Raw genomic sequence first — 24,719 nt, 5'->3', positions numbered from 1 at the left:
GTGTGTGTGTCTATTTGGTTTAGCTAAAATTTCGGAGTAAAATTTCGGATATGTATTTAAGCTTACTGAGATTTATCTATGGAAGCTTTGACAGCATTATGGGAACTTTCTGAATATAGATTTTGAGATTTAGAGAGAATTAATTGATAGAGTTTATTCTTCTTACTGAGATTTATCTGTGGAAACTTTATCCTTTTTAATTCTTCTTTCTTTTATGTCAATTTATATTTTATGAATTGGAATAGAATTGATTGACATTAGTTGGTGTATTTATGTGGATAAAGTCTGTTGTTATGTTTTAATTTGTAGTGTCTTTACTCTTTTTTTACGGTTGGTAGTGTTTTAATGTGTAGGAAGTTGTGATTCTTTGAATATCAGTATTGATTCCAATGTAGTGGAGTCTAGCTCAAGAGTAAGGGAAAAGGTTGATCCGGCTTGGGAACATTTTAGCCTTGGGGCGGATGAGAAGGGACGGAATACTTTTACATTTGTGTATTGTAGGCAAACATATAAAGGTGGGGGTATTAATAGGATGAAAAAACACCTTGCGGGGATAAAAGGTGATATTGGATCGTGTAAAAAGGTTTCTCATGATGTGAGATACCAAATGTTGGAATATGTGAAGGAGTTTGAGTTGAAGAAAAAAGCTGAGAAACAACGTTAAGAAGAAATGTTTAGTGTGCCTTCCACAAATAGTGATATGCAAGAAGATGAAGATGTTCAAGAAGTATTTAGTAGTGGGTTGCCTAAAAAACCTGTTTTAGGTAAAAGAAATGGTACAAAACCAGTGGATAATTACTTTGCTCCAAGAACTACTCGAGGAGCTCAACCTGGTCTTAAAAGTGTGTTCCAAAGCAAAGAAAGGGTGAGGCAAGCTGGTATGGCTATTGCAAGGTTTCTGTATGACAATTGCATTCCTTTTAATGTAGTGAATTCAGTGTACTACCAAATGATGATTGATGCCGTAGCTGTTGCTTGTCCTGGTTACAAAGGTCCATCTTATCATGCTGTACAGGTCCCTTTGTTGAGGGATAATAGGAAAGAGGTTCAGTTGTTGGTTGAGTCACAACGTAGGCATTGGGCAGAAGTTGGATGTACACTTATGGCTGATGGTTGGACAGATACTAGACATAGGTCATTGATTAATTTCCTTGTTTATTGTCCTAGGGGAATGGTATTTGTAAAATCAGTTGATGTCTCAGATATTGTGAAGAATACCAGAAATTGTTTGATGAAGTAGTTACATGGGTTGGTCCAAAAAACATAGTTCACATGGTTACTGACAATGCTTCCAATTATGTATCTGCTGGTAAATTGTTATGTGAAAAGTATAAAACTATTAGTTGGTCTCCTTGTGCAGCACATTGCCTGAATCTTGTGTTGCAGGATATGAGAGACATGCCTCATGTGGAGAGACTAAAAAGTCGTGCAACCAAAGTTACAGTTTTTATTTATAATCATGTGGCTTTGATTGCTTGGTTGAGGAAGAGACCTAGTTGGACAGATATTGTACGTGTAGGAGCAACAATATTTGCTATTACTTTCCTTTCATTTGGAAGCCTTCATGTGCATAAGCATGACTTGCAAGCCTTAGTGACTAGCAAGTTCTTTGTGGATAATAGATTGGCAAGAGAGTCAAAGACAAAAGAAGTGGTTTCTATCATTTTGGATAATTCTTTTTGGGATATGTTCTTGTCAAAATTTCATCGCCACTCATTCGTTTATTACGGATTGTTGATTCTGATCAAAGGCTTGCAATAGGATATGTGTATGAGGGCATGCATAGAGCACGGTTGGGAATCAAGAAGATCTTCTGAATGAAGAAGCACTTGTACAAGCCATACACCTCAATTATAAAAAACCGTTGGGACAAACATTTGCAGAAAGATCTTCATGCTGCTGCATATTGGTTAAATCCTGCTTTTCAATATGATGAGGAGAATTTTTGTCGGAAACCAGCAGTAAATATGGCTATTTTGGACTACATTGGGACAAAATATGATGGTGATCAAGAAAAGCTAATTAAGGAAACTCAATATTTTCGAGACCGTATTGGGAGCTTTGATAGAGATCTTGCATTGTCAACAAGCAAGACCACTCATCCAGGTGAGAAGTAATTAGTTTACTTTAATACTATAAGCAAATCTTAGTTTTTTTGTTCATGTTGAAAGTTAGTTTTGTCACTATAGTTAGAATAACTGAAGTGATTATTCAATTGAAAGTTTGTTTGTTTATGTTGATTAATATTAGATTACGTTGTGTTATGAAAATCAGATGAATGGTGGAAGTTGTGGGGTGCTGATGCTCCAAACTTGCAAAAATTGGCAATTAGAATCCTTAGCCAAACTTCTGCCTCTTTTGGATGTGAGTGTTGTTGGAGTTTATTTGACCAAATACATTTTAAGAGGAGAAATAGGTTGGAGCATCAAAGGCTCAATGATCTTGTGTTTGTTAATCATAACTTGCGATTGAGACATAGGTAATTAAATGCTATATCTTGTCATTATATTAATTTTTAAGAAGTCATTTATATAATGTAATTGTTAGTTACTAATTATGTTCAAATTCCAATAATGAGCAATACATTTTATGCAGGCTTTACAACAAAAAGTTTAATTTTGACCCCATTGATTATGCAAGTATCGACAAAATTGATTTTTGGGTATTTATGGAAGAGGAAGACCCATATTTTAATTATGAAGAGTTGGAGAATATAATTTATGAAGAGGGTGCATATCCAGCAAGTGTAGAGGCTTCTTCTAATATTGAAGGTTAGTTTATATGTAAACAATTTGATAACCTATAGTGATTTTTCTTTTATTTTTTTCAAACTTGTATAAACATTATAATAATTTTTCTTTTTATTTTGTTCAAACTTGTGTGTAGAATCTATAGATGATAGCAGTGAGGTTGAAGGAATTGATTTTGGAACATTTGGACAACCTATTGGCCCTCCTCCTAGATTTCTAGGGAATGATGACGAGCACGATAACTTTCATGACATTGCTGATTTATGATCATAATAATTTTGTTTGAACTTTGAATTTCTATTTTGTATTTTAGAGATAATTTCTATGTCTTTTTGTAAGACACAGTGTGTAACTTGGAGTTTGAAGTTTTATTATTGTTTTTTAAAAATAAGTTTTATGTATTTTTGTAAGAAACAATGTGTAGTTGTGTATTGTAACTTGGAGGCTTGTTTATGCATTTTTACTTTGTACTTTTAAGTTTTATGGACTACGGTGGGGTGTGAATTTTGGTAATAGAAGCAGTACTAGTACCAGTACTCCATCTATGGTTGCTTAATTAATTATTAGTTATGCATGTTTTACCTTTGTGTTAGTATAGTTAATTAGTAAGAGTAAGGTCTTTTTGTGCTTTTGTAATAGAAGCAGTAATAGTACTTTGTAGCTCGTGCATGTCTGAGCTGGAATCTGGATATATCTGTAATGCATGTGCATGAAAGTACTTGGATGAAGATTTCATTGCAAGCCCACTCTCTTGAGATCTAGCTAGGGCTATGAAGATGAATATATTATAAATAGATACTTCAAACTAGTAATTTACTAAGCCTTGCCTTTTTCTCAGCCTGTGAATGCATTTGTGTATGTCTGTTGGCTGTCTTGAAAGTAAATTAGACTATTTTAGTTAATTTTTCTATTTTTTATTAATTTAATGTTTATATATATATATTTAAAATAATTATTAAATTAATTATGACGTCATCACGGTTCGACCCCGGTTCGATCTCGGTTTGACCTCAAAAACCTTGAACCTCTCCCTTTTACGTTTCAATGAACGGTCTGGGTCTGAAAACCATGTTATCATAAACTATCATATAAGGTTGTCATAACATTGCCTACAAAAGAGAATGAATTAGGATGAGCTTATAAAGTGACTAGCAACAATAGTGAGAGAACCTTCACACTGTCTACTACAAAGAATATATTAGGATGAGCTTGCAAAATAACCGGTATAGCTGATGAGAGAAGGAACATAAATCTAGTGATTAAAGATGCGAATTAATGGAGGCCGTTGAAGCCTAGCTCCAATACCATATTAGAAAAGATAACACACACATACACACACACACACATATATATATATATATATATATATATATATATATATATATATATATATTCTATGCTAGAGAATGAAACAGATAACTTTGCCATCATGATAAAGTGCATGAGAAAATATGAAAAAAAATATATATATAAATATAGTAGAGAAAAAATTCATGAAATTAACGTGATTTTACTAAAAACATAAATTATTAGTGGCAATTGGAAAACCGACTCTTTACCATTAAGTGTTATTAATTACAATAAACCTATTGAAAATTTGAAAGGGATTTATAGCCATCGAAGAGCATTAGCATTGGGGAATACTAATGCCAAATGTAAGGGATATTTGGTATTTCAAGTCCCAAAATGTATTGCATCAAGAAATGCTATTGCTAAGTATTGCAAATTTTTTTGCAATAGTGCTACAATGCACAGTAGCACAATTCTAAAAAACAACTAGTATTTTATTGTGTGTCTCTCTCTATCCGTCTCTCAATCTTTGATTCTCTCTCCTTTCAGTCTTCACTCACCCCCTCTCTTCAGACTCAAAACTCCATAGCCTACAAAACTCAAAACTCCATAGCCACCAAAACTCCAGATCAATGTGGTGGAGTGGAGATCGGCATTTGGGGTTTGGTGTAGAGATCGGTGTTTAGGTGTAGTGTGGAGATTGGCGTTGGGTTGTGGGTTTACTGTGGGTTTTGTTTGGGTTTGTCGTGGGTTGCGTGGGTTCGGATTGGTGTGGGTTTGGGTGTGGTGTGGAGATTGGCGTTGGGCTGTGGGTTTGCCATGGGTTGCGTGGGTTCGGATCAGCGTTGGGCTGTGGATTTCTGCAAGTGTTTTTTTTTTTTTGGGTGATCGGTGATCAGTGTGGTGTTTGGGTGATCGGCGTTGGGTTGTGGAGATCTGCAGGTGGTTTTTTTTTTTTGGGTAATTGGTGTGGTGTTTGGGTGATCGGTGTTGGGCTGTGGTGTTTGGGTGATTGGTGTTTGATGGTCTGGGATTTTTTTTTTTTTTTTTTTTTTTTTTTTTTTTTTTTTTTTAGTGTTGATGGTAGATTATGGGCTGTTGGTGGTGGTGGTGGTGTCAGGTGTGTGTAGTGCAGCGGTGGTGGGCATGTAGTGATGGTGTTTTCTTTAAAATTTGTGGTTGTTGAACAGAAAGAATGAGAAAGAAAGAATAAATGATGGTGATTGGAGGAAATATTATTTTATTGTGTAGATATATTATTTTAATGAGTAGAATAGGAAAATAAAAGTTTGGGATGCTGGAAATATTGTAAAATGGCATGGTATAATGGTAAAATAGAGTAGGATTAGAATGGTGGCTGATGCTCTTAAGGATTTATTTGTATTTGTTGTTTCTCCAAAAAAAGAAAAAAAAGATTTATTTGTTTAGGCTGAAAAATGGGTGGATAGAATTAGAAAACTCAGGAAAGAAAAGTGGGTCATTTTCTTTGTTTGGTTCACGTGGACGATAAAGTAGGTTAGTGTGTTTTCTACCGGGCCCACATAAACAATATCCACGTAATGGGGGAAAAAAGGGAGAGAAAAAGTGTGTTAGTGGATGAAAATTTATGTTTCTACTCATTTCCTTTCCCTGCGCCATTATTAACTCTCCACATAATGATAATACACTATCTTCTTCCTTCATTTTTTAACTATTATTTCTTCTTCAGCAAAAAAAAAAAAAAAAAAAACTATTATTTCTTCTTTTCCTCATTTTCTAATTAGGATAAAACTGCACAACTAATTCAATTATTATTTTTTTTTCTAATGTATAAAGTTGGTGGATAAATAAATATAATATAATAAGTAGAATGCGTTCACTTTTATAAGATGCAATATTTACTAATTTAGTTGAACTTTATACACTTACTTTTCTATTCTTCTATTTTTCCATTGTCACATTCAAATGGACTCTATTATGATTATTTTGTTTGTCCTCCAAGTAGGATTAGATAATGATTTGGATTAGAATTATATCGGATTTGAGCCTTTGACCTAGATTGGACTTTAATATCTTTAACACGACTTATGACACATGGCTACTATAATTGGACTGCAAGTAGGATTATCGTTACTTTGTTTACACTCCAAATAAAATTATGATTATTTTGTTCACACTTTACATAGGATTAGATAATGAATCTAGATGAGAGTTATATATATAGATTTGGGACTATGACCAAGATTGGACCTTAATAACATTGAGTTCTATACTTGCATTGTTTTCTTGGAGGATATATATAAAATATGTATTAATTATCTTATGCATTAAATATATGTATTCTTCATCTCACGATCGTAAGAGTCACGTGGTGTGTGAGAGAGAGAATGCATACATCTTATGCATGACATACCTTTTTGTAAACAAAAGGTGTTTTCTACACCAAACCCTTATAAAATCTCCTTCAATATTAATAACATGTCAGAAGTCTCTACTATATTTTGCTCTTAACGCTTACAACTTGATTAGCTACATTATTATTCTGAACGTTAATGTAACTAAGCCGAATGATTTGTCGTGGAATTGTTTTGTTTTGTTTTTCTCAATGATTTGTTGGCTTCTTTTTCACGTAACATAAAGATATGGAAGCTGATTAAACTTTGACAACCACGTGCAAATAGGAAAACTGTACGGGATAAAACACCAAATAGTAGTGGTGATGAATTTAGTAGTAGGCACAAAAGCTCCCTTAAATGGTTCAAAATCCAATTTTGCAGCAAAATATAATCAATTTCATTACTCTCTTTATGGTACAAGTACAGTGGCCTCTTAACTACGTACATTCAAAGAAAAAAAAAAACCCTCTAGGTTTTGGAGCCCCAAAAAACATCTGGCTAACAAAGCCACCCCTTGCAAAATTTAAAAGGTAATTATGAGGAAAAATGAAAGTCACTGAGGACTAAGTTACATTGTTGAATGTCCATGTAACACATTAAGCCGTTGCTTAAAGTTATTTTCATGATGCAGGGGCATATTCTTGCATTGCTGTAGCCAGCTTATTTCGATCTTCCTCCGTTTTTGTCCTAATTAAGAAGGTTCGTGCAACAACTTTATCACTTCCATCATTATCACCCTACAAATATAGAGAGAAACCATACAATTCATAATCCATAACATAAGTTACAAGACAACAGCCTCAAGGAATAATACTTAACATAGAAGAGAATTGCTGTATAAGACATCCAGATCATATGTTACTGATAGGTTCTAAACCGTTAGATTCAGGCCTCTCTTTTCTTTTTTCTTTTTTCTTTTTTATGAGTAGGCCTCTATTTGATTAACACTTCTTGAATTACAAGTCTGCATGCTTACTACCACCAAAATTTGTGTGTTAGTTCTTTTGGGACAAGAAACAGAATGGCAAACCAAATTCACACAAAGCAGGTTGTTGCGGCAGCAATTTTAACTAGAGTTGAAATTTCTTCAGAGGGGCATCTAAGAGCACCATGTTTCTATGTTTCTAAATATGTTATTAGATTATAGATAATAAATTGATAAAAATATGCATTAACAATAATAGCTAAAGATGCATTCATGTCATGATCCACAAAGATATCTGTAATTTTGTTTATAGGGTCAAAGATATTTGGGTTTAATACAAAGAGACCCCCAGTGATACGGGTCATTTATGAAACACACCCTCTATGCTTTAAAATTGACTTTTAAAACCCTTGGTTTTAAAAATAACGCAATTGACCCCTTTTGTTAGACTTCTGTCACTTTTATTGGACAGAAACTAACTACATGAGAATAGGTGTGACGTGGGAATAAGTTGCTGACTTGCTGTGTGTTATGAACTGGAAAATTACACTGTGCATGTAATTTGGCTCATGTGATGCCAATGTGATCATTTTGGTCCAATAAAACTGACGGAAGTCTAATAGAATGGAAAATTGCGATCTGTTTAAAAAGTCAGTTTTATAGCACATGAATTGTGTTATAAAACTAACATGTATAGGTCCTCTAAAAATATTCAATCCTGACCTCTACAAGGCTGCCTTCTAGTATTATTACATGTATAACAACCACATAAACTAACAAACAATGTAAATTAAATATGCAGTTTCATCGTGTATTTACCGAAGTATGGAATATTGCAACAATGGAATTCTTCTGCAAATTTGTCTTGATGCCAGGGTATAGCAAAGCATTAAGCAGCAGTTTCCCAACCTGTAAGGAGTAAATGTTAGAAAAGAGTGATATATTTTATTTTGATAAGTAGAGAGTGAAACAGAAAAACAATTAAAAGATGCAATGGTTTAAAGTACATCGTATAGTGAATTATTTAACAAGATAATGTTGTGCATGTTATAATAATAATAATATAAAGTTATACGGGAGAAAAAGAATTGTTAAATCATACTACCTCATCCCATATTATTGGTCCTTTTGTTCCATTTTCAGATTTCCCAGAATATTTTCACTTGAAAAGTCAATGGACACAATTCAAACTTTCATAACTTACCCTTTACTAAATTTGAATGATCAATACCCCTTTTTCATTTGCTTGATTTGGAATTAGGTTAATAATGACAATGGAAAGTTGATAATGTTTTATGTCATACAATGCACTAAATGATGTCCCCTTAAAAAAGTTTCTAAGGTGGACAAAAAATATGGGATGGAGAGAGTAACAAAGAACTATTTTAGATGTATATTCCACCAGGAGGATATGGGCTGAAAACTATGGGTAGAGATTTATATTTGAAATTTTTTTTACTTCCCTGTTGCAATAAATTATTATGCAAGAATGCTTCTCAAAATCACTTTTTAGGCAATTCATTTAGTATATCATGGCTTTTACATGATCCAAAGCCAACAATAATTCATATGATATATCATGTGTCGGCATGAAGTAAAGCTGATGAACATATTTAGCTAATCTATTTGTTATATAATAAGTCAAATTGATTATTCAAAAAAAAAAGTCAAATTGATTATTAAAGAAAAAAGGTGAAAACTTGAGGTCAAATGCCAAACAATTGGAAAAGCAACAAAATATAAATGTTCTCATTTCACTCTCTTACCTCTCAAATCCAACAATTGGAAAAGCATAAAAACAAAATTGAGAAGAAAAAAAATAAAAAATAAAAAACCCTTTTCTAGATCAAATTGTCATGTCAAATTCAATATTTAGAAGAAGCAAGGAAACATACATCATTTCTAACAATTATTGTTGGTTTGGATTCTTTTGTACCCTTGTCAACACCCTCTTTGCATTTGATGGAAAGTTGCCCCATGCCTTTGTCTTTCCATGCATCTTTATCTGCCGGATCACTTGACTGGACAATGTGAATGAAGAAACACCATGTTACACATTGAGTCAGCACTAGGAAGATAACAAGATCTCAGCTCATCAACAGTTAAACAGAATGCAATCAATAAGATATCATTGCACATCATTGACGTACACCCATCACCACAACTTTCTTTTCTGTCAGAGCCATCATGAGATTGAATATGGGAATACATGTGAAGAGCATTGCCAACTCATTTCTGTCAAAAGCCCTATATGAGGAAGGATGTTGATTGGACCACTACAACACCAGGCTAGTATTTTGGGGGGGGGGGGGGGGGGGCCGGGCTTTTACAGTTGCATTAACATTAGTCCCTCAAAATTTCGGACAAGCTGCCAGATTACTCCTACACCAGTTAAAGCGTTAAACAGGTTCCATATAATAGACAAGTGTGTGTTCACGCATAAACATATACGTTGAACAAAGTAGCATGGTGTTGACATATAAGCAAGCTTGTGAAGGCAAGTCAACATTGAGAGACATGTAGATTTCTTTTGTCTCATTTTTGGGCTCACATAGCTCTCCATCTAATCATCCATCAAGATAAATATCACTAGTGATGCATATTAATGGCCCATTTTTAAATTCTCAGTCAGTCCTCCCTTTGATTCAACCGTGCAATATGTGCATTTGATTAGGCATCAAAGCCATGAATCTAATTGTTACAGATACTGTATTAGTTTATTGTACCCAAAATCATAATACACAAACAGAGGTGTAAACATCAATTGGCAATGAAATCAATTTAGTACATTTCTAGCCTCATGGATAGTCAACAGATGACATGAGCAACTAGTGAATCCTGATATACAAAAGCAAGCTTGCATATGTAACACGCATGCACTGTCTTCTTGTGTCACTACCAAAATAGGAAACCTAAAACAAAGCTCACTGATGATATCAACAGCAAAATGAGAACCTCAAATTATCATTTGAACAGATTGAAAATGGTGAATCCCAATCTTATAAAAACTTAAATACATGTAGCACCGAAATATATTACAATTAAGTAAAAAAATGTTTTTCTTAACATACAATTATGGGTGAATAGCACAAAATAAAGCAAACTTCGATCTAAAGATGCTGTCCGAAGATGGTATCATATAAATTTTCATGATTGAAGCCAATGGTCTTTGGACCAATTGACATTGCCTCCCTCGTAAGAAAGAGATGGAGGGTGAGGTCATGGGTTCAAACCCAAGCAGTTGCATGTGTTTTTACCAATCAGGGGGGGAAAAAGCACAACTGAATACCTTCACATAAAGCTTGCACTTGACTTCATGAACAACAACTATTCCCTTCTCCTCAGACTTTTTTACTGATGGGCTGCTAGGCTGCTCCAACTCATTTTCTATAAATAGAAAAATAAAATGCATTATGTATACAATAAAAAGGATAAACAAGTACATGAAGAAATTTTTTCTCAAAAATCATACCACCAAATTAAAAGTTCTACACACATAGCAAAAACACTATGACAAACTTTAAGTGGTCTATATGCTCAGCCACAGAGCTGATCTAACATACAAAAGCAATATCTCCTATTAAACATACCTTTCTAGTTGAAAGGAAACTGGGTAAGTATTAAAAAACGAAACAAAATTCCTAATATTTATTTTCTTGCTTTCCCCTTCATGTTTTACTTGATCTTTGTAATTTTGGTTCTTGATTTTTTGCCTCTTTTAGTACATTTCCAGTGTACTTGGGTTGGCTATGATTATTAATAATATTTTTACGTTACCTATCACAAAAAAAGAACACGAGTTTAAAGAGGCATGAAACTTCATACCTTCATTTCCAAAACCAAAGAAGAAAATCCTCTTTTCATGCTAACAGAGAAAAGTTCAACACAGTAGATTTCAATTGTTCATATGTGGATTTTCGAAATTGCAACAGGAAAAAGAATAAACAATAGTGTTCATCCACTTAGTAGACTCCAAAGTTAGCAAGACAAGAAACTGCTCGTTCCACAGCGGCAATGTTTTTATCAAGTGACTAAGTAAGTGAAGATAAATTTACTATTAAAGATTGCTCGATCCACAGCGGCAAAACAAAGAGATAGTAAAGTAAAATGTTTCAATAATTAAGATCTTTCCTTTTATTTAATGATCCCCCATTTGGTTATTTTCCTTTCATAATCAGCACTTGTTCCTACATGCACTAAAGTTACATAAAGCCTGAAATTCCATTAAAAGTTTTTGAAATTAATGCATTTATTGAAACTCACATAATCAAAAAGCCATTAAATAATAAATATTTATGATTTCATATGTAGTAAGCCAAATGTTCAATGTTTTAAACCCCCTTCACATAAGCAATTTGACATATCAACTCAGAAGCCCATTTAATAATGTAATGCATACAAACAAAACATCAATTGAAATCATACGAAGTATACTGAAATAGATATCGGAGTTAATCATTATACCTAATGCTAAATGGCTAAAAAAGAATTTGAAGGACTGCTAATAGACTCTTTAAATAAAAATAAATATTAAAAAGAAGAAGAAGAAGAAGAAGAAGTGAGAGTTGTCCCCGAGAGAAGGTTCAAACTAGTGACTGCCACCATAAGAATGGGTTGTAGAGCTAGAGGGTGAGGTCGTAGGTACAACACCCATTGGTGCCATATTCAACTCACCAACAATAATAATAATAAAAATAAAACCCTAAAAATTATTATTAAGATTAAATTTATGAAAAAAAAAAAAAAAAAAACTCCATTGCCTCACCACCATCTGCATCATCGGTAGCATCACAGTTTGTGGGAACTGAACTTTGATTAACAGTGCCTGAATTTTGAATTCCTGAAAAAAAGATAATCCCAAGAGCAAGTAGGATGTCAAATTCACTTTAATCTCATCAAAGTACACACATAAAACTCTGTTTTAATAAAAACAACAGCTGATAGAGATCATTAAGGCTGTCAAAAATTTCCTGAGCCATTAGAGTCCTATTTACTCATTTATATCACCCCCCCCCCCCCCCCCCCCCCCGGCGGGGGGGAAAAAAAAGACACCAAATTTCAAATTGCTCAACTGGGTTTGATTAACATTGTGAAGTACTAACTCAAAGAGCTGAATTTGGTTCATGGAAGACAATGAAGATAAACCTAAAGTTTTCACTTTTCAACCACTTGAAGCCTCAGATTCAGAATAAATCATAGTATATTACAGGTTTAGAAGAATTCTCCCTGGGTACCCGTCTTTGTCTACTTTATTATTATAATATTTTTCTAGAACTTAGAAAAGAATATTTCCCCTTTACCATTCACTAGAGTCTATATTTCATTAACTTAGTTTACACTTAGAAGTGAAATGCATTATTGCATTTGAGTAATAAAATGCAATTTCCTCACGTTCTGTGGTATTTTTCTTTTTTATCTATTTATTTTTTTTATAAATAGAAAGCAAATAACATCACAGAGCTATTAATATGCATTTCCCTTCCATTAAGGAATATAAAAGCATAAAAAATTATACCCACCAAAAGAGACAGGAGTTTGATTGTTTGAAAATACTCCAGAGCTCCATAAATTTGGAAAGCTTGCAGTTGTACTCACTGGAATAAATCCAGGGGCTTGATTGTTTGAAAATAATCCAGAGCTCAATGAAGTTGCAAAGGCTGTGGTTGTGCTTGCTGGAGTAGATCCAGGGCTTTGACTATTTGAAAGTGCTCCAGAGCTAAATGAATTTGCAAAGGCAGTGGCTGTGCCTGGAATAGATCCAGGGGTTTGACTGTTTGAAAATGCTCCAGAGCTAAATGAAGTTGCTGATGGTGTAGTCGTGCTCGCTGGAGGAAACCCAGTAGATTGGTTATTGAATAAAAGTCCAGAACTCCATGGTGTTCCAAAGCTTGAAGAGGTACCCGCTAGAGTTATGGCAGCTTTCTCTTGAGATAACTTTATCCCACTATTCTTGGTTTCATTAAACATTTTATTTTCCTTGGTTTGAGATTCTGCAGCAGAAGAGCTACCTCCATTGGCTGCATTTGCTTTGAGCCAGTTGACAACATCACTGAACTTCTCCTGGAAAGAGAGGTTAAATGGAAATATCTTTTAAATCAGCAAATATTACAGCCAACCAGTTGTTGACAACATCACTGAACTACTCCTGGAAAGAGAGGTTAAATGGAAATATCTTTTAAATCAGCAAATATTACAGCCAAAAAAAAAAAACTCACCAAACCCCCAATCCCAAGAGGGAAAACATTATTTAGAATTAATAGAGAATTTTGTCCATGCTGCCTGCTTATAGCTATCTTCCATGGCAAAGTATAAGTAATACAATAGTGACAGAATTCTAGTTCTAGCTCAACTGCTTATGGTCAGGTTTACAATTGAAGAACCTGATGAAGTATAGGGTATCAATCCATGTGGACATTTTCCCATGTCAAAGTAAAGCAGACAAGAATTAGGAGCTACTGTGGAACACGCCAGAGGACACGCTTTAAACCAAAATGCTCCAAGTGTACTAGATAGATTATTCAGTCTTACCACTCTACAAGGGCATATCCCAAGTGACAATACACCTTTAAATCGTATAACATGTGTGGGTATGTAAATTCATTAAAATATGTAGCTGAAATGAGAATGTTAAGATGGATACAAGGAAATCTGAGGAAAAAAAATACTTTGAAATGAGGAAATTCTTTTATAGATTGGGGGTGATTCCTATTGATTTAAAGAAGAGTGGGTTGATGGTAGTGGTTGTTGTTGTGTTGTTGGACATGTTAGAAAAAAATAAAGGCCATTTAAAACTTTGGTCCACAAAATCACTAGTAATCTGAAAAACTAATTAATTTCTGCATATATGACAGTTACGCACACATACAGCATCTCTGAATAAATGTAGATAAACCCACCAAATTAGCTTTTGCAATATAGAATTTCTTCAACTATCACACTGACCCAAAGATATTAAGAAAGTAGAATTTCTGAACTGCATACACCTAAGAAATATATATCAACTTACGAATAGATAAAACATTTTATTGGAATTACCATAATGTTTGAAGCATGAGCAAGGTAGTCCCGGACACCGTCTTCCCAAAGTTCATCAGGGTGGTTCTTCAATTGTGCTTGGACCCAACTGTTCAAAATAAGCAAATACTGGCATATTAGTAGGGAAAATTAGAAACAATTCTGCAGTACATACAATTAAAAACAAAAACATGAAGGAAAACATTTTTTTGATAGGTATGAAGGCAAATATTAACAAGAAATATAACTAACAATTCCAAAAATCAATAGAAAATGGAAGTATTATAGAAACTCTATATAATATAAAGGAGATTAAATCATGAGGATGTTGAAAAATTATGCAGAGTAAAGTTGCAGAAATAAACTGCTGTTAATAACAAAAGACATATCACTCAGTATCAACTGCAGTAAGGGATACCCACATGTTACATGGTGAATGCAGTTGTCAAATGGCAGAACAAAAAAGAAGACAGATATTAAGAAAGGTGGACCTTGCAAACTGGGTATTGAGAGCTCTCACATGCTGACAAGATGACTTAGCCCGTTGCATATCCAATGGAGGCGTCATTGTCAACTGCTGAGATGGCTCTGCCCTATGAACATCAGCACTAGATCCTTCCATCACTCTTTTATTACGGAACTGCATCACATTGAAATTAATAAACTATAATAAACCTCCACACAGTCGTTAACAAGACAAAACCACATAAAAGAGAACTGGGAACATGCAGATGCACAGAGAGAAGAAAAAACAAAACAAACGCATGCACATTTTCACAGCCAACCACCAACAATCCTGTCATGTCTTCGGAGGACAAAATCACCAGCAATTTTTTTGAGTTCCAACTTCCAACAGACATTATGTGCCCATTTTGGGAATTATTTCAAGATTCCAATAACCAAACACCAAACACAACCCATTTCAAAAGAAATTTTTATTGTCATGGAAATTCTTCCAACAACCATTTCAATTTAGCTTTCTCAGCATCTTAATGCGTGCATTATTGCAAAGCGTTTGTTAAAACAGCATGAGCTGGAATTGCATGTTAAACTGATGATAAAATCTCGCATTTGATTTAAAAGGTCTTATATAGATTCAACCAAAGCACCCCACCCCACTTAACTTTTTAACAACCCAGTGAAAAGACCAAAAATCTAAATATCTAAATTGAAGTTAAGCAAGAATGAACCACTACTTTTTCAGCTACCCACTTAGTTCTAAACGAAACACATAAAGTTCACCGCTGTACTTTTCTCCGCTTTCCTTTGCTTCCTCACTCTTGCTCAAAATAACCCAAGTGGAGAACTGGGGTTAACATATCACATTTTCTCCTATAATTTACTGACAAAAATTTATCCAATAATAAACCCAATTATTATTATTCAACACTTATACTTCATAGAATGACAAATAATAATTATAAATAAATAAATAAATAAACACATAATTTTATTTATTTTATAAAATCCACAGCTTCAGCCATAACATGAAACACTATGCACGGTAGCTAACAAATAAATTGTTCAAGTATTTACTATTTAGCACTTATTATCCAAAATTCAAAATTAATCCAAATTATCTTACTGAGCTCAGAATGCACAGATATTTCTGCTTCCCCAATTTTAAAATTAAAAATAGAAAAAAATTTACTTTCATTTTTCTTTTCCTAGTAATCCAATAGAGCCAAAATACTTAAAAATTTAAAAATAAAGCATGTTAATAAAACACAAGCTTCAGTAACTAATTTAGAGCAAAACGAATACGCGAAATTCGGACAAAGAAGATAGAAAATATTTTTGTTAAAAAAAGTACGGATACTCACGGCCGTGTCGTTCGTGTCGGGAATGGAGTCGGACATGGCAAAACGTTTCGTTCCTTTCATGATTGTTAAGAAAAAAGCGCAAGGCGGAAAAGGTTTTTAGGGTTTTTTTTTTTTTTTTCCTTTCAAAAATAAAATCAGCTTTTTGTTTCAGGCTATTTGTTTTGTTTTGTTTAAAAGGGTGGAGTCTTTTTTTTTTTTTTTCAGTTTTTTTTTAAAAAAATAGGAGCCGTTGGATCGGGTGGGGAACGAATTTTCAATTGGGGCCGTTGGATCGGGTCGACAATGGTGGGTGCTCCAGTTGAGAAGCGAGGACTCGGTGGGTCTTTTTCTGTCTAGTACTGAGAAAGGAATGTTCAGATGGGCCACGTGCTACTTGGGATTTTTTTTTTTTTATTTAATTTATAATGTGGATGCCCATGCTGCTACTGGGGCCCACTACCAGAAACCAAAATGAGAGCAATATGGGCTGGCCCAGTTCAAACCTGAAGTCCAGGCTTTTAGGGATTACAGGGTCTTTTTAAGTTTTAAGCCTAGATTTCACTTTTATAAGAATAAGCCTATGCGCTATGCTCAAGCAAGAATCATTCCTTGCTTAGTTTGGACCAGTTTCCTATACTTGACCCAATTTGAAATCCCAAGAAAGATACAAGATGGATTCGGACCGCTTTAAAAATCGGAAAATATTGATTTCACACTCTGCGTTATACTTTTTATTTATTTATTATTATTGATGTTCATATTTATAACGTGAAATAAATGATGTATAAAATCAATGCTCTTTTAAATACTTGTATTGAGTAGGACTTCTTTTTCTTTTTCTTTAGAATAATATGTCAAAACCCCTATGTGGTTTCTCATAAAAACACACATCTTTGAGATGTTTTGAATGTAATAATTAACCTCCTACAGACACAAGGTGAGTTTGAGGCATAAATTGTTTTGCTATGACTAAACCATAATAGCCCATAAGGGAATTTTGTGCAGTGTTTTAGGCATCTCAAAAAATAGAGCCAAAAAAGAATATAGACTCCACGGAATTAGCTCCATCTTCATCTTTGGCAACAAAAACACTAGAGAGGAAAAGAAGAGATGCGAACCATTCTCTCACTATTACACAAAACTGACCATCTAGCCACATTATATACTACAAAATTAACTTCTCTCAAATCACAAATTACCAAAGTGTTAGAGAAAACCAGTAAAAGAATAATAAGCTTGAAATGGTAACGAGTTTGATTGACCTGTGAGGAAGAGTCGTAGAGCATTTCTAAGAAAGAGTGACGTGAAGAACTTTTTTTTTTCCCCAGTGTAATACTTATTTTGTGGTGGATTCAAACCTTCCTAATAACAATATTGTATACCAATTATTAGTTGATGCATAGGGAGCATGTTACCTAGACTTTTTTGTACTCGATTATATTTATATCATAAAATTTAGACCCATCAGGTTAAAGGGTTTAACATGGAGAGAGAAACACCCCTAATACTTCAAGACCCTCCTTACATTACTTGGTTAGACTTTTTGTTCATGTGATATGCTCACCTTGAAAATAGACTCCTTTAAAAAAAATAATAAAGAAAGAAAAATTTTATTTTTTGAGCGCTTACGGCAAACGGTGCACTTTTGGGAAAATACTAGACGAGAGACATCATTAATTGTTATATATGACACTCATGACTGACTATCAACACTTTTCTTTTATTAAAAGATACAAAGCTTGATTGATTTATAGATGAAGTACACCATCTGTTTCATATGGATATTTGATGGATGAACCCTTTGGGGTTTTGGCTGGTTCTCCATCATGGTCTTTTAGATGTGGTTAAGAAAGGGAACTAAACAAAACTAGAGCATCAGCGACATGATTCCATTTCTTAACCAAATAGCTAAAAGACTATGATAAAGAACCAGCCAAAAGATCCCAAGAGTTCATCCTACAATTAACACTATCAATTGATTGAAAATAACAGACGATAATGAAGGTCCACTATCTCAACTTAAAATAAATATCCAACGTCGAAAAAGAATCTTCTCGTCTCAGCTATAAAATATCAATTTCATTATCTTCAATCTAATCACACGATTGTTTTATCAAGAAACAGTAACAATTCCCTTTGTTTTGATGTTGCCATGAGTCATTATTTTAAAGATTTTTCCTTCTTGCTATTTAGGAACAAAATTCACCAAATTCCCACCTGTTAATTCATTTTCTATAAAGCTTAAAATTACATCTCATTCCTCCCTAGTTGAATTTTCATCATAGTTTTCTATATCTCACTCTCTCACTCTCTCCTCTCTCTCTTTTTTCTTGTGCTTTCTGTCCACCTCTGGTGAATTAGGGAACCCCCAAATAAAAAAATGGCAAAAAATAAAAAATAATTAAAAAATGAACTACCTTTTTTTTTTTTTTTTTTTTTGATATCAATAAACAACTACTTTGATCTTCAAACTAAAGGCCTTCTCTCTTCCTCCACTACACCTCCATTTGCTGGCAGGCTATTGTCTGCTTTGATGGATAGTTTTCTATGCTTTGCAACGGCACTGCCACCCGGCAGCTTGTTTTCAGGCAACATCTTCAGGATGATTCCCATTGCTATGAGCAACAACCCCGTCCCGTGCTGTTCAGTTAATGGCTTGGTAAATATCAAGAATGACAGCAACAGAGTGACTGCCTTTCTAGCAGTTGTTATCTGCATGCCGACATCAAACAAAAACCCAAAAGTTAATTTCCATGAAAAACGCTGTTATGAGATCCTAAAATTTAAATGTTCCACAGTATTTGAACCTTTGTATCCAACAAGCAAACATAACAATGTTAGTGAAACCTAGAAATGGGAGTGATGACCTCAGGAAAGACAATAAAAACAGATGTACGCATTAAAAAAAAAAAAAAAACAGAGAAAAAAAATACATAATATGCCTCATTCATATCCTGTATCAAAAATCCAATGGAATTCCTCACCAATCTTAAGCGAATTTCATCGTAACGTAAAATAATAGAATACATAAAATAACTATATGGAAATGCAGTTTGGAGAACAAACGTGTATTTACCATGGCAGTGGTGGCAGCTCCAAAAATGGCAATGAGTGATAAAACAGACACTTGCCCGATGAATGTGGCCATGGCTTCAAACACTAACACCCCATATACATACGGGTGCTGCAATGCATTCACAAAAACATTATAAGAATAATAAAAGACATAAAAGAAAAGATTGATAATTATCAGAACATTAAATAGGAAGAGTAAAGAAGCAATAAAGGGAGGCAGCAATTGATACCAAAGTCAACTATTAGGGTAACAGTATATTACTCTGATTTGCGAATTTTCAATTAACCAAAATAGACAAATGGACCACCCCCCCAAAAAAATATCCCACTACAGTCGTAGTTGGTTGCATGTAGCTCAATAATAATATTGATATTACATAAGGTCCAACCATGTTTAATCTTAATCAAAAGCTAGCCTTCATGACTAAGTTGTGAGCTTCTATTCAGCATTAAATAAAATAAGAAAGTGGAATCAGCTACTAAATTATTGATTTCTCCAAGAATAATTTTTTTAGTAGAAGTTGAGGGCATGCTATGTGTGATTTGACTCCAAAAGTATTTCCATTTCCCAGATACAGTATAGGATAAGAAAGGGAGAAAATCAAAAACAAAGTAAGCATTGTTCTTACTTCTGAACAAGAATTCCAAGCCTTAAACAGCTCTCCTGTTAAAATCATTGGTGGCACTAAAAATGGCAACCCAACTACTGTCGAGCAGAATAGCATCTCTGTCTGTCAGTAGAAAAATAAAACAATTTTAAGTTAGAATAAAAGCAGTTTTTTGTTGTTTTGGTAAAGATTCCTTTTTACAATCATAAACACAAGGGAATGATGAGTCACCTGTGTGGTATCAGGATTCATGGTAAAAATTGCTTCTTGAAAATTTCCCAGAAAGGCATCCATGATTAGAGCACCCATTATCATTACGACACCAAAAATGCTAAAATTAGGAGATGTATGGGCATCTGCTAAGGTGAAAAGGATCAGACCAATTACTAGAAGCAAAGCGGAGATGTATTCATGAATTGGATATTTCCTTCTCAAGCCAGGAATGAAGGCACCCATTATCATGACAGGCAGGACCTGAATTCCCACAATTACAGACGCATATGTCAGAAAAAGAAAAGGCATCTTCGATTAGATATTCTACATTTCCGAATAGTGTATACGAATTCTGGCTCATTCAAATGATATCCAATACAGTAAAATTCTCAAAACTTTTATCTAGATTTCCAGAATTATAGCAAAATGAAGTTGATCAACAACAGATTTAGAAGCCAAAAAGTATTATTGCCACAAACACATATTCCTTCATCATTTACCTTCGTTGATTTGAACATGATCTGTGCTGGATAATTAAGAAAGGCCAAGGACCCCTTTGTTAATCCATGGGAACCCATAAGAACAGCAGAGAGTTTCACATACGTCTTCCAAGGGTTCACCATTTGCTTGGGGGTGAAACCTTGTAAGTATATGAGTATCAAGTAGACAAATCCTTGCACAAAGGTGAAATACCAACCATAGCTGGAAACCAAGAAAGTAAGTAAATACACTGATAGAATTGACAGATGAACAAATTAAAATGATGCACAAGACTTAAATTTCACCTGAATTGAAGCCGATTATACACATATTCCTGAGATCAGCCACAAAATACATGTCAGTGCTCAGACAAGAAAAGGGTTTCATTTCAAGTAATTTGATATTCATAGAATGAGGTTAATGGGGGAAGTCAAATACCAATTAAACAGTTAGCCTGAGAACAGAACAGAGAGATAATAATACAAAAGGCCTGGTACAACATAGCACTGACAATCCTTTACAAAATTTGTAGTACAACCAATGAATTTGACAAATGATGCGGAAAGCTACAGCCTACAGTGCAAATTGCAAAAGCCTTACACCTGTGTTTGGTTACAGAGAAGCGGTGGAAAAAGTGAAGGGAATTCAAATTTTTGGTTCCCAAAATTTCCAATCAATTTAAACCCAGGGAAACAAAAATCAGTAAACCCCCACTCAGATGTATAGTTATCATTTTTTTCAAATCCAAAACAACACGAAACATTGAAATTTGAGATTCCATTTTATTCACTTTTCCCAATACAGTCCAAACAGAGGACACCAAAAGTATGAAACGCATGCAAGATTCAATAACCATAAGCAAAACGACTAATCACCAAAACGAGAAATACCCATCAAAATCAAACCCCAAACAAACACAAATCCTCAGAAAAAATCAATAAAAATGCGAACTTTATCAAATTCTTCTAAAAGAACAGAGGAAAATAAATAAAGTCAACTTGGAATGAACAAACCTCACAAATGCCATTAACAAGGTAACCAAAGAAGAACCCAGAAGAGCAAATAAGGAATTGCTGCCATCTAGGCCGATCAGAGAGTGAAATCCCAAAGAGTGACCTGGCTTGCTCCTCGTTCTTCATATTTTTCTTGTCTCAAACCCCTGACTTTTTCCGATCGGTTTCAGTGAAAACAAAAAATAAATAAATAAATAAAAACCAATCCAAAATCGAAACGCTGATATAAACAAAAGTCAAAAGAACGTCCTAGACTCTAGCTAGCTGTAACAGGCAGACTTTAGCTGTATCAGCTTTGCATGGCGTTTGTCCTCTTAAAAGAAAAGAGAAAAAAATGGTGGGTGTGGGGTTTATTACATGAAGAAGAAAAGTATTTGATTTGGAATCAACAACCTTTTCTGATTCTCACTCTACCTTTTAACCTATTAAAAATGAGCAAGTGTGAGACAGATTGCATTTTGGTAATACCAAATATGGGCGAGACTTGAAAGCAGGAAGGTTTTTAGACTTTACAGAGAGAGAGATAGTGCTGAGAGAGACTAGTGAGGTTGACGATTTATACCGAAAAATTAGGATATACCAAAAGTTGAATTTTCTAGAAAACGACGCTTCTTCTTGCGACAATTATATACTGGGATTTGGTTAATATTGTGGGGATGAAACTGAAAAGGCATTCGTTACAAAAGGTTTTAAATGGTTGTGGATTCGGTACAAGCACAACTTTTTTTCCAATGGGTTGGTACTTATGGAGAAATTATAACATCCACGTCGTGGATAAGTGACATGATGTACTATTTTAGTAAATAAATTTTACTTATTTAAAATTATTAGTTAGAAATTTTTTTTAAATATAAATTAATTATTGATACAGTAATTTTAAACAAATAGAAGTTTTTTAGTGGAATGATAGACAAGTGACATGTTCCACCAGAAGACTCTATAATTTCTTGTACTCATGGGTATTTGTGCTTTGTTGTTTATTTTCCTTTTCAGGATTAAAAGTTAAAACATTTATTATAATATATATATATATATATATATATATATATATATGTGTGTGTGTTTATTTTTGGGTTAAAAAATGATCATATTAATAGAATTGCCCCCTAAAGAGAGTATCCATTACAAAAAAGATTATTCATAACTAAAATAGTTACAAAAGAGTTATCGATCGCTAAGATTTCTATAACAAATAAATGAGGGGTTATATAATAAATAAAAGGCTCTAGTTAAAAGCAGCCAATTTTTGCTAGTTTATATACAAAAAAAAAAAAAAAAAAAAAAAAAAAAAAAAGTTGATGTTGTACTTAAACATCTTTTCCTTTCTTTTTTTTTTTCTTTTTTTTTTTAAGTCTAATAAATCAGAAAATGAGTTTCTTAAACTAGCACAAAGTTTCTTATTGGGAGGAGCTATTATCTACTAGAGGTGTTCATCGATTGATGTGACAAATTTTTAGGTAATTCTAACGCACCAACCAATGATTTTAATTTTCAGATGTGCTAAACCATTGTTGCACTATGGTCTACAGAAGTTAGAAATTTAAATCGAGTTTTTTACTAAAATTTTCATTGCAGTCTAGCAATTTAAGGAAGTGGGGGGACAAAGCCAACTTAATACAATTTAGGCTTTTTTTTTTTTTTTTTTTGAGAGTCGGTTTTTCTTTTAGGCTTTGTAGGGACACGATTTTTAACGACCCAGGAATGACATTGGGTTCATATGTAATGGGTCTGAACAATATGATTTGTAGAGAGTGGGTTTGAAAGGCCTGCCCTTGGTCGCCGGGCAACGGTCTGTCCTGATTTTATGAGAGCTCATACAAAGGTAGGTTTGGCCTGAATAGCTAAGCCTTACATCGATGTAGCTTGAAGGGTTTGACTCCTCGGACTTAGTTCGAGGAGCATCACATTCTCACCATTCTTCTTTTTTGTAGGATCCTTCTATATCCTCCCCTTCTCTTTCAGCTCTTTTTCCCTTTTATACTAGTGTTTACTTCCCGTTCTTCATCTACGTGTCAGTTTTTCCTTTTTGGGGTAATGACTCGTCCTATCAATCCATACGTCAGAGTGGTTAGGGGTGGTTGGGAAAAGTTAAATAGCATGGTCTGGAGTATGAGCTTGTTAGGTGCAGGGCTCCACATTATGGTGTTGGCAGCTTTCTCCCTTGTACTGCTCTTGTACTGAGTTTGTCCTTTTCTTCAGGCGTTTTGTGAGGTGTTGAGCATGAGATCGTCCTCGGCCACATCCTTGGACCTTTAAGGGGCTTTCATCATACGTCCTCGGCAGTAGGACTCCTCAGCCTGGGTTTTGGGCCCTTAATACAAAGTGGGCTGGGACCTCAGATTTCGGGCCCCACAGGCTTAATTTAATAACTTGAAGTAAGACTTTTTTTAAATAAATAGGAAAGGGACAAGTAAAGCATTTTTTTTGTTCATTGAGATGTTCACTTAAATTCTATGCCATATTATGTTTATTGCCAATGTCCATTTTAACATTATAAAATCTCAATAACCTCAACCTTTATAAGTAAAGACATTTTAGTTATAATCAAATTAGTAATTTTTTTTTTCTTGTTAATTGTAATACAGTATAATATATCAAAAAAGAAAAAAGAAAAAAAAGATACTTAGTGGTTTGATGACAACTTGTTAAGAAGAGGGGTTTGGATTAGGTCTAGTGCTCCAAGTGCATTGGACCCAATTGGATTGTGACGCGTGTCCAAAAATGGACACGTGTCACCATCTTAACGGGTCCAATATCACTAGACACTAGACCCAAACTGCTCCCTAAGAAGAGATGTTTTTAAAAATAGAGAGAAAGTATACGTGTGCCAAGTTTTATGGTGACTAGTTGCAACTTACAAAAGCTACAGAGAGAGAGAGAGAGAGATTTTATTGAACAATTTTGAGTTTTTTGTTGTTGTAAATGATGGAAAAAGTCTTCAAACATGAAGAGCATTCAAAGAATGTGAAGCACATGAAGAACAAGGAGTCTCCAACAAGCTCAACTAAAGATCCATCATATCTTTGTTGTAATTATTCGTATCATCGTGCACTTTTGGGGTGGTGGTCACTCCACAAGTACAAGGTCTTGTGAGGTGGGGGATAAGGGTTGGGGTTCAAGTCTATAAGAAGAAGTTTCACACACATATACATTTAAATTAAGGTAGAGTATAAT

General features: G+C 34.1%; 2 protein-coding genes across 2 annotated transcripts; both read right to left on the bottom strand.

Annotated features, from left to right (window-relative positions):
• Positions 1–6,788: 6,788 nt before the first annotated feature.
• On the bottom strand, positions 6,789–16,346 carry LOC126708757 (nuclear pore complex protein NUP98B). Its single transcript, XM_050408683.1, has 9 exons — positions 16,178–16,346; positions 14,846–14,994; positions 14,376–14,463; positions 12,860–13,400; positions 12,106–12,180; positions 10,630–10,727; positions 9,236–9,361; positions 8,160–8,249; positions 6,789–7,152 (listed from the first exon to the last, which is right to left on the bottom strand). The coding sequence occupies exons 1-9, from the start codon at positions 16,235–16,237 to the stop codon at positions 7,036–7,038; spliced, it is 1,344 nt and encodes a 447-aa protein (XP_050264640.1). The 5' UTR covers positions 16,238–16,346; the 3' UTR covers positions 6,789–7,035.
• Positions 16,347–18,207: 1,861 nt separating this feature from the next.
• LOC126709471 (UDP-galactose/UDP-glucose transporter 4-like) lies at positions 18,208–22,080 on the bottom strand. Its single transcript, XM_050409722.1, has 7 exons — positions 21,546–22,080; positions 20,838–20,866; positions 20,553–20,754; positions 20,071–20,313; positions 19,861–19,962; positions 19,233–19,340; positions 18,208–18,868 (listed from the first exon to the last, which is right to left on the bottom strand). The coding sequence occupies exons 1-7, from the start codon at positions 21,669–21,671 to the stop codon at positions 18,623–18,625; spliced, it is 1,056 nt and encodes a 351-aa protein (XP_050265679.1). The 5' UTR covers positions 21,672–22,080; the 3' UTR covers positions 18,208–18,622.
• Between the last annotated feature and the right edge of the window lie 2,639 nt (positions 22,081–24,719).

Source organism: Quercus robur, chromosome 12 (genome assembly GCF_932294415.1).
Source record: "Quercus robur chromosome 12, dhQueRobu3.1, whole genome shotgun sequence".
Lineage (NCBI taxonomy): Eukaryota > Viridiplantae > Streptophyta > Magnoliopsida > Fagales > Fagaceae > Quercus > Quercus robur.
Note: the sequence above shows the minus strand (reverse complement) of the source record. Positions and strands in the feature narration are given on the sequence as shown.